Source organism: Lynx canadensis, chromosome B4 (genome assembly GCF_007474595.2).
Source record: "Lynx canadensis isolate LIC74 chromosome B4, mLynCan4.pri.v2, whole genome shotgun sequence".
Taxonomy (NCBI): Eukaryota; Metazoa; Chordata; class Mammalia; order Carnivora; family Felidae; genus Lynx; species Lynx canadensis.
In genome coordinates this window covers 34,885,475-34,896,399 of record NC_044309.1, presented here as the reverse complement: position 1 = coordinate 34,896,399, position 10,925 = coordinate 34,885,475, and the positions used below count along the sequence as shown (strand labels likewise).

Below are 10,925 nucleotides of genomic sequence, written 5' to 3'. Positions count from 1 at the left end.
CATTCTGCCCCAGCGTTTCCTGAAAAGACCTGTCAGTTAAGGGCCACAAGACACAGGCTGCTTCAGGCTGTGCAAGAAAGTAAGGGCCCAAGTATGCGTGAGCTTAGATTAAAGCAGAGCTGGTATTCCAGCTCCAGCTGTGGGTCTCAAGCCAGGGATCTGGAAAGAGATTTTTTTTTTTTTTTAAGTTAGTTACGGAGAACAGGGGAAGGGCAGAGAGAGGGAGAGAGAATTTTTTTTTGAGGGGGGGTGGTGCAAGTGAGTGAGGGGCAGAGAGAGAGAGAAGCAGGGCTCACCTGAAGCAGGGCTCGTGCTCACCCGATGCAGGACTCGAACTCCTGAACCATAAGATCATGACCTGAGCGCAAATCAGATGCTTAACTCACTGAGCCACCCAGGCGCCTGAGAGGTTCTTTAAAAAGAGGCAACCCAAGGCTTGGTTAGCCCAAGGTTAACTCAAGTCTGGAACCCTGGCTCTGCTGCTTGCCAGCCATGTGGCTTACCAAGTAATCCTCCTTAGGTCTCAGGCTGCAGGATGTGCATCAGGGGCTCCTACCTCATAGAGGTCTTGTGAGGAGTGGCTGGAACGTGCATGTGAATCACTTGGGTGTGTCCTGCACACAGGAGCACTCAGTAGTACATGATAGTACTCAGTACACAGTAGTACTCAGTATGTGGTAGTACTTAGTACACAGGAGAAATCAGTACATGGTAATACTCAGTACATGGTAGCCATCACACCATCCAGGTGTTGCTACCCCTACCCACTGCTGCTCTTGTGAGGAGTCCAGAGGCTCCCTTAGGTCTCATCGCCTCTTAGCAAGGAGCACTCTGACCTGATTTGGGTCAGAGCAGTTTAGGAACCTCACTGTTTAGCTTCTCTTCTGTTGCTATGGCTTTCTCACTATAGTGTTTGCTTTTTCAGATTACAAAAGTAATATCCAATATTCTTTATTATGAGAGAATATAAAATAAAGCAACTGCCCCCAGCCTGTGGGTACAGGCTGCGAAGTTGGGGTGCCCACTCATGGCCTCCCACATCACTCCTAAATGGCTTCAAGGTCCATCTTCTTGCTTTTGGTCTCCCCTCCAGCTCTCCATGCCCTGCTGCCTCCCCCAGATCTTGGCACTCGGTCCACATTCACATCCTGTCCATTTAGGTTGGTTAAGACAGGTGAGCCAGCCTTGTCTGTTAGAGGAACATGGAGTCCCCTCTCTCGTGACTTGAAGGATACCAAGAGTTCTTGTTCAACATGCCCCCACTCCCGACACCCCAGTTCCTAGATTCCTTTCCTCGGAAGAGTAGTCCCTTAGGCTGTTTACTGGATTCTTCCTTTCTGATTAGAGAGGAAGAAGATAGATACAATAGTGACCTGAGAAGAGGAGAGAGAGCAGAAAGGAATGAGGCACAGGTGGCTGGCCCCCTACTTTTGCCTGCACCCTGACATGGGTGTCCCACTAGTGGACTTTTGCTCAATGCCTCTCTCTTGGGACTCACACAGAATATGAAAACCAGCCCCTGCTTTTTAGCCAGACCATTCTGAAGCTTTAATAAGGGAAAGTTGAACTTAATTGACAGCTAAGTCTGTAGGCTGCCTGGGGTAGTGAATATCTGGAAAGCAGACAGACCTGGGTTCAAATTTGGATTCCCTTCTCTTTTTTTTTTTTAATGTTTATTTGAGAGAGAGAGAGCACAAGCAGGGGAGGGGCAAGAGAGAGACACACAGAATGTGAAGCAGGCTCCAGGCTCTGAGCAGTCAGCCCAAAGCCTGATGCAGGGCTCGAACCCACAAACCGAGAGATCATGACCTGAGCTGAAGTCAGATGCTTAACTGACTGAGCCACCCAGGGGCCCCTGATCTGGATTCCCTTCCTGACTCTAGTGTGGTATTCAGCAAGCTACTTTATCGTTCTGGGCCTCAGGAAAATAGAGATAAGGCTCCCTTGGAGATGGCTGTGAGGATGAAATGGGCTGCTGTGCAAGGGCCTGACTCAGGCGAGCACAGGGCATGTTCCCAGGTTCTTCCAGAGGGCCGGAACTTCAGGGTCAGACTCAACCCCTCAGGCAAGGCCTGAGACCTCAGCCCTGCCCACTCTGAATATACTGCCCATTCATATGCCATTTCTCATTTTCACAAAGATGTTTTCATATATGTTCCAGTTGACCAAATGGGTAAGAGCTAGCTTGCCTAACTATGAGAAATGTGTAAATATTTATAACATGCTTAGTCAAATTAATCATCTTATTTTACATCTAGATTTAGGAACAAATGAAAACATGATCTTATGTTTTTGTCATTATTTTATATGTAAATTTTGTCCCCCATTATGATTATAAAATATCTTGAGGAAAAGGACCATTTTTGCATATGCCACCTCATTTAATTATTACCACAGCTTTGTGAGATAATATTGCTCCTGTTGATGAAAACCTTCTGGGAGGTGAGGTAAGTGCCCACAGCCTCAGCTAGAACAGAGAGCAAGCCAAGGGCCAGGCCGTTCCCATGCTCTGATTTTGCCTCTTTCACCCTCTGGGTCCAACCACTGTGTAGCCTTTGGAATGGCCAGAAGCATCATAGGGCAACAACACAGAGTGGCTATATCCATGCTAAAAAAAAAATCTATTATTTTTGTGCAGACTCAATGTTCTGTCTTAAACTTCACAGTCCCCTTTGTGTTTGTTTGTTTGTTTGTTTGTTTTTTAAAGGCCTTATTCTTCTCATTCATACATAATTCATGCCTTTGGCTGAGGGAAGAGTAATAGAGGAGGACAGAGTACTTAAACATAAGTTTCTCAATCTTTCTTTTGGCAAGTTATTCTTAGAAATGGGAGTGAAAGCCCCAAATGGCTGGGGAAATCTCTCTCAGGCCAAGCGCCCACCTGAGTTAGCTCTGCCTACAGAAAGCCTGGCTAGACACCCCCCAGGTCAAGGCCAAAACCACACTGCCTCTCTGAATAGCATGCCAACCACCCAGAAGGAAACAGCAAAGGTGTACCCACGACGTTAACATAAGCCTATAAAATGATGACAAATGTCACAGTGACATTTAAGAATTTAGTAAGGAAACCAGGACAGGAAAGATCTTAAACAAACCACACAGGAAGCTTGTCACAAGTCTCAAGGCTTTTTTTTTTTTTATTTTCAGAACAGAGGCTGGTTTTATTTTTAAAAAGAGAAAGGGGGAAAAAACGTGATAAATGCTAGTGAGCTGCCGCTTCCCTTCTTCCAGGCTCTACCAGCCAGCTCTCCTCCACAAAGACACATAGAACCAGAACCAGGGCACATTATAGCAGAACAGCCTTTACAGAGGGTCTAGTCCAACCCCCTTTTAAAACAGATACGGAGTCAGAGGCTCAGATCAAGAGCATGCCTTACTTGCACAAATGTTAGAGGCAGACAGTCTGAATTCTGAACCCAGAGTACTTTTCTGTGAACTATACTGCCAGCACAAGCCTCAGGAGACAGTGCACCTTATCTTTATTTAGACCCATGGGAAACATCTCCAGTTTGACCCCCCACTAAAGATGCCCCTAGAAAGCAAGAAAAATGAAACTTTAGGGTTTTTTTCTTGTTGAGCGTGGGGCAAGGAAAGAAAGTAAAAGGACTCAAGAAAGAAACACCAGAAGGAAGGGGTTGACCCCTGAGCACAAAGTGCTTGCACCAGATGTTTGAAAGAGAATGTCCAGGGGTGAGTGGAGGGGGGGGGGGGCAGCAGACAGAGCCTGAGCAGGCCTGGCCTCTGCGATAATTGGCCCAGGTGCCATAAATCTCTTGTCATATCTCGGGAAGTGGTAGCTCATTGGAACCTATCACAGCCTCCCACAGAAAACTCAACAGCACTCAGATTTTACAGTCATTCAGCGGGAGACCACCATCCAAACAGGAGAGAGGGGTGGGGCAGGGGCCAGCCAGGGGCCTAATCTCACAGTCACTGAGATTAGGTAGCAGAGAGAGCAACGCTGGAGAGAGGATATGGGGACCCAGGGAGCAGCCATGGGGGCCCACCCAGGGTCTGGGCCCAGAACTTCAAGCACAGGGAATTTAAAGGGAGAGGATTGGGGTAAGAGGGGGGAGGGGGAGAAGGCAGAAAAAAAAAAGATTCATTGTAAAATCCAACTAGCTAATATTGGACCTGGTAGGGTGAGGGGCTGGGAACACAGATAATACATTGAGTGTAAACATTTTTCCTCCATCGTCCCCCACTGTGACAGTAGGGGAGGCTCAGAACTCTGCTCAAGCCATCAGCCTCTCTGTCTCTGTCTACATGGACAGATGTCTTCTGTCAACAAACTTCCAAGAAGTTGAGAGAGAAGGGCCCCAAGTGAAAAACTGAGGCTCAGAAAGCAAGTGACATGTCACTCAAAGCTAGTGAGTGACAGAGTCAAAACTACAGTCCGTGACTTCTAGTCTTTTGTCCAGGGTTCATTAAACCACACAAGACTTCTCAAGCATAAGAAGTTGGGGAGGGGAAAACAAAAATTCTTATAGCACCACCCCATCTTATTTTGGGGTGGAAGAAAATGAGTATTTCCTGGCCTTGCTGCCAGCTGCCCTCCTGCACTCTTACCTCCCCTAAAAACACTTATCCTGCCTCAAAGATTCCAAGAGTGAGGTCCCACGTAGAGAGTATAAGTGGGCAACCCCTGGGTGTCCCTCATCATCAACCTCAGCGAGAATACTAGGGAGGAAGGCAGGGCGGAGGTAAGATTTGCCCAGCCTCTCTATGCAGCCTGCCTTCTCCGTAGAAATTCTCTTAACCAGAGCCGAGGATGAAGGTCATCACCACATTTTCTGATACACACCAGGCTTCCTAGAGGAAGGACAGATGGGGAATTGGATTTCCTTGAGCCGATGGGAGCCCCAACTTCACATCTATCCAGGAACCCCACCAAAGCTTTTGTTCTGAGCCAAGATCTGACCCAGTCAGCAACAAACCTCAGGAAGGATAAGAGTTCCAGGTGCAAAGGGAAGGAGACAGAGAGAGCAAGCCAATGGCTGATACTCCACAGACCCTGTAATAAGACTGGCACCAAACCCCAGCTGGATCCAGTGGCCATGTTGAATGCAACTTCTGAGTATTTTGCCTTTATTTTTTGCAAGCAGCATCAGCACATGATGCTACAAAAGTTGAAAGCACGGAGGTAGAAATGCTCACTCACCCAAGAAAGGGTGTGGTTTGGTCCTTAGAGTAGGGACCCTCTCCTCCCCAAGCTGAGAAGAGAGGAGTAGAATTGAGGAAGGTCCTGGGTGAGCTTCTCCCTCGGAGGAGAGCAACTGGGCAACTCCCAGGAGCCCAGCTCTTTCTGGGAATTCAGGGCCACAAATTCAGGTAGCAATGAGGAGAGTGGTCATATGTGTGGTGGGGAGGGCAGGGCCTCCCAGATCTACTGATTGCAAGGGGTCACAGTGTGGACACAAGAAAACAACACTATATACACAGAGACAAACACAGACTTTGCATCTACTATCTGGGGGGAAAAAAAATCCAATAGACACATCAGGGGAACAGTGGATTCCGGGTCAGTTTCAAGGCATGGGACAGTGACCACTAACCACAGCCTATAAGAAGCTGGCACTTCCAAGCAAGAGGGAAGGCTTAAGGCCCAGCACCCCCTGCCTGGGCACCACCTTTACTCCATGCTCCCCCACAATGGACAGGAATTAGGATGGCAGTGGGAAAAGCAAGAAGCAGAGGTATCCAGCCCCCTGGAGGCTAGATTAGAGTAGGATATGGAGAAGGGAGAATCGAGTAAGTGGACCTTCCTCCTTCATCATTAGCGGCTGGTCTCCCTCCAAGCAGTCTTGACTCACAGGGTGCAGAAGGACACACTGGCCCTTAGCCCTATTGACAGTTACCTTTTCCAAATAGAGCCTGATCAAATCTGGGTGAGAGAAGGTCAGAGGATAAGGGGCTGGGGTCTCTCAAGCCCAAAGTAAGCCCCTCTCCTTTATCCCTCCTCAATTCTGGGAGGCCACTGCCAGGGTATTGACATAGCCATGGGCTCCTCCCTCATTCTCCGAGATGCAGTGGCCCAGCTGAGAGACTCCCTGAGGTGGTGGTGGTGGTGGCGGCGGCGGCGGTGGGGCAGAGGGCGGAGCGCCATAGCCCCCTCTCCCCCGACTGGGGGAGGCCCGACTCCCCCGGTCCCAACAGCCCTCTAGGGCTTCCAGGCCGCGGCAGCCTAGGAAGAAGAGGTTCTTGAGCATGAAGATGGAGAGGGGCTGCTGGTAGCTCACCACCAGGAGGCAGCGCAGCGCCAACAAGGGCACGTCCACCAGGCAGCCACCCAGCAGTCGCAGAAGGCGGCTACAGCTGCCCGGCCCTGAAGCCTGGCCCCAGGACGAAGCTGCCGCTGCGGCGTTGAGCTCGTAAAGCCAGAGCACCGGCGAGGAGAGGGTGAGGAAGTAGACGGCGATGAGCAGGTAGCGCAGGTGCGCGGGTAGCGGCACGCGGCCTTCCAGCATCAGCTCCACCAAGGTGAAGCTGTCGAGCAGGTCCAGACACGTGCCCAGGAAGCAGCCGGCGGCTCGGTGCTGCTGGGGCTGCAAGAGTAGGGGTCCCGCCGAGCCAGGGGGGGCGCCAGCCTCGCTGATGGCCCGCACCAGGCTGTAGAGCAAGGGCACGGACAGCGCCATGGTGATGCGGAAGCCCGTGGTGCCGAAGGGCGCGCGCAGCTCTATGAGGTCCAGGATGGACGTGCCCAGGATGAGCACCACCTTGGGCGTGAAGGCGATGGAGTAGATGAGCCAGGCCAGGTAGGCAAAGGCGAACTCGCCCGCTGACCCGACAGCCCCCGGGCCGCCCCCCGGGCCACCGGCGCCCCCGCGGCCGCTGCGCGCCTTGGCCCCTGCCGCAGCCCCGGCGGAGGCTGCGGAGGAGGCGGGCAGGTGCAGGGGCGGCGCGGCGTGGTGGTGGTGCTGGTGGTGGTTGTGCGCGCCGCTCGCCATGCCGCCCCGACGGCCCCGGCTGTTCTTGGCGAAGAAAATGGCCCAGCCCACCACCACCACCAGGTCAGTGGCGATCCAGGAGCACCAGTACAGGTCGGTGACGGCGATGAGGTACAGGTCCAGCAGACCGCCCTGCGCCAGCAGCAGCACCACGGACAGCGCCTGGTAGCCCCAGCGGCACCCCGGGCTGGGGGCGCAGCCGCGGCGTCGACTCCTACGGCCCGACCGGGTCGGGCGACCGCAGCAGCAGCAACACGAGCAGCAGGAGGTGCCGCTGCCTGTCCCGGTGCCGCCCGCGCCCCCAGCCGAGCGGCCCCCGGGGCCCCCGACGGCCCCGGCCGCCGCGCCCCCGCCAAAGTCCGCGGCTGTCATGCTGCAGGAGGAGGTGGGCGTGGAGGTGGAGGAGGAGGTGGCGGCCGAGGAGGAGAAGGCGGCGGGCGCGGGGTTGGCGGCTGGGGCGCCCCCCTGAGCCGGGGGTCCCGGGAGCCCGGCGGCGGTGGCTGGCACCAGCGGCTTGCTGATGCTGATGCTCTCGTCGTCGTCCTCTCGCTCGGCGCCGGTGCTGCTGCTGGGGGAGCGGGAGCCGCCGCCGCCGCCGCCCCCGCCGCGTCTGCCGCCGCCTCCCCCCCGGCTGGTGCTGGTGCTGGTGCTGCTGTCGCCCGAGCCTCTCCGGTCGCGGAAGGAACCCCCCCGGAGGAAAAGGGGCTGCAGCCGGGCGGCGGCGGGGGGCGGCGGGAAGGAGCCGGACGAGGACGAGACCGAGCGGGGGTTGCCGAGCGCTGGGTGCATTGTCCTCCAAGGGGCTCCGGGGGGCTGCCCAGCTGCTCCCTCCCCGCCAACCCTGGGCTGGCTAGGCGGCCGAGGGGAGCCGGGGCCAGCCGCCGCCTCCTCCGGAGCGGCTGGGACTCGTACCCGGGTCGGGCAGCAGCGAGATCCGGACTGGAGCCACCGGACTGGGCGAGCCAAGCCCCGGGTGGCTGGCAGCGGGGAAGGCGAGGAGCTGAACCCTCCGCGGTGACGACGGGCGCGGCGGGGGCGGGGGCGGGGGCGGGGAGCGAGCCCAGCCGGAGAGAAAAGGGAGGCTGGTGGCGGGGAAACCAGGACTGGATTCAAGGGGGAGAGGAGGAGGAGAGACCAGAGAAGGAGAAAGCCTGGCTCGCTGGATCAGCAGGAAGAAAAGGGGGAAGGGGTTGCTGAGACACAAGAGTTGGGGTGGGGAGCGCTGTGGTGGGCCTAGAGGAAGAGAGGAGGGGAGGAGGGAGGGGCTGGGAATCGGGAAGGGGCGGGGTGGGGGGGTCGGTGGTGGCGCTGGGAGGACTAACCCGAGCATAGGATTCCTAGGAAAGTCGTTCAGAGATCCCACTAGCTGAACTGCTGAAGCGTTAGCAACTGGATGGCCTTGGTCTCAGTGCAGACCATGCGCCTGAGCACCAGACACAGACGACAGATTCAGGCCTCTCCTCCTGGTCAGCACACTTTTGCAGGCAGAAAGGCAGCTCTGGCCCCTTGGCTCTGTCCAGTGCCCGCTGGCTGGGGCATCCTGCCTCTCCTTCAGGCACTTAAAAACTAATGAAGGCGTCAGGCTATACAATTTAAAAGGACCAGCCCAGTCATGTATTTCTACATATTCATGTGCCCCCGCACTGAGTTCAGTGATAGACCCTCAGAGAGGTTCCAATTTCCAGTGAATGGATCAGTTCTTTGAATATAACTGCTGGGGGAGAGAGGGTAGGTAAAGGAATTACTTATGTGGCCCCAGCCAAGTGGGGCTTTTGGTATTCTCAGAGGTCTTTAAAGTGGTAATTGCAACTAATTAAGATGTACATAGCAGAGAGTAAAATAAAGGCATCTTTAGAGGTATGGGTACCTTGATAAAAAACAAAAGCTCAAAGACAGTGATGGGGAATGTTAACAACCAGCCACTGTGGACAGAAGGCACAGTGGGCCTGCAGCTACCAGTTCAGAGCTCTTTCTGACTCAGCCCCTAGGATTTATTCCATGACTGGGGCTAGATATCCACCAGCAACTCAGAAAGGCAGCAGGTAGATCTCTGGCTTTACAGATTTAGGGGAGAAGAAATGACTAGAGCATTTGGGGCTCAAAAAAAAATCCGAGGCTCATGTATAATGCAAACATCCTGGCAAGGCAGGAAGCTTGTCGGCCCCTTCCTCCTTCCCCACATACTTCAGGCTCCAAGTTCCCTGCCTTGATTTCATTGCCATTGGGGCTCCCTTCCTAGATGACACCCTGCAGTGCCAGGGAGGAGGAAACAGTAAAGCCCAGGCCTTGCCCCTAAATCTGCCTCTTGAATAAGGGTCAGTTTGAGCCAAACTTGTTTTCTCCAGTCTGTACAACTAAGCCATGGTAAATGTGGGATTTAGAACCACAGTCTTCACTTTTCCATCTGCCTCTGTCACACACAGCCTTTCAAAAGTTCTATGTCCAATCATCATGCCAGACAGAACGTGAGCTCTGGGGTCGGTGGCCTCAGCTCTGCCACTTAGCTTGGTTATTTCCCCTCTCTGAGCCTCATGTTATCCAACTGTATAAAGGGACCAATATCTACCTTAACAGGCTGTTATATTAAGAGAGGTCATGAATTCAAAGGTTTTAGCCTAGTGCCTGGCACAGAGTATGTACTCAGTTAAAGGCAGCTGGTGTATCCTAATTCCTCTTAGCTCTTGTCTTAACGTCCCAAGGAACATTTACTCATGGTACAGGGCCACTAATGATGGTTTTCTGGGCTGGATTCCTGAGGCCACATCCAGAGTTCTGTCCCCCACAGCTTTGCACTTTGGGAAGTGCCAGGGAGCAAAGCCACTCTCATTAGGACAGTGGTTCTTGGAGCTGGTCTTCACAGACTTCAGTGTGAGAGATTCCACTATGGCAGCTGGTGCCAAGGCCCCTCCACATGGGGCAGGATGGGGAAGAAACAGCGGATGCAGCCTGCACTCAGGTGTGAGCATCACAGCAGACCCAGCAGGCATCAGGATTGAGACAGTCCAGGTTAAGAAGCAGACTGGGGAGCGGCCAAGTGCTAATGGGAGTGATTATAGCCAATCTCCCAGCTCTCCCCCAGGGAAAACACCAGCCAACAACTAACCTGAAAGCTGACCCAAGCCTTCTGCTCAAGTTAATGAAGAGAAGGTGAAGGAACAAAAGCAGCTGATGAAGGCAAAGAACTGGACTCCTGAGGGAACACTCAGAGATCTGCTCCCACTCCCCACACCTGCCGGCTACCCTGACCCACTCACCACTCACGGTACTCCCCTCCTGCTCTCACCTGGCAGGCCCAGCCCCTCCTCCCACAGGTGCCTCCAGGACAGGTTCCCTCCCCAGCCACTTGAATTGTAACAGCCCTTTGAAGTTATCCTTTGTATTTCTGGGAAATATACTGTCAATCAGATTAACTTTCTTGTTTTGTTTTTAAGTTTATTTGGTTTTTTTTTAAGTTTATTTATTTTTGAGAGACAGAGAGGACACAGGGGAGGGGTAGAGAGTGAGAGAGAGAGAGAGAGAGAGAGAGAGAGAGAGAGAATCCCAAGCAGGCTCCACACTGTCAGTGCAGACCCCAATGTGGGGCTTGATCCCACAAATTGTGGGCTGAAATCAAGAGTCTGACACATAACAACTCAGCCACCCAGGTGCCCCAGATTAGATTAACTTTCTGTACAAGATCTTTTAGCCCAATTTTTTCAGATCTGAGGCCCTGAATAAAAGACCACATATAATAAGGATAAGAAATCTGAGTACATGAAAGAATAAGTTGGTGGCCTAGGTATTGGAAGGATCTCCTCTTTGCACTGGGTTTTTTTCTAATCTGTGTACACACACACACACACACACACACACACACAGCCTTTGCTTCAGCCTGGAAAGGGCTTGACAAAGACATGACAAGAAGGAAGACAAAAAGACTTCCTCATATATCAAGTGAGAGCAAATATCCTACAAGGATGTAGCAAAGGGAAGATA

At 53.2% G+C, this 10,925-nt stretch overlaps 1 protein-coding gene across 1 annotated transcript; it reads right to left on the bottom strand.

The window, feature by feature from the left end:
* Positions 1-3,917: 3,917 nt before the first annotated feature.
* TMEM121B (transmembrane protein 121B) lies at positions 3,918-7,763 on the bottom strand. Its single transcript, XM_030321329.1, has one exon. It carries the CDS (start codon positions 7,737-7,739, stop codon positions 5,961-5,963), a length of 1,779 nt encoding a protein of 592 aa, XP_030177189.1. The 5' UTR covers positions 7,740-7,763; the 3' UTR covers positions 3,918-5,960.
* Positions 7,764-10,925: the final 3,162 nt, after the last annotated feature.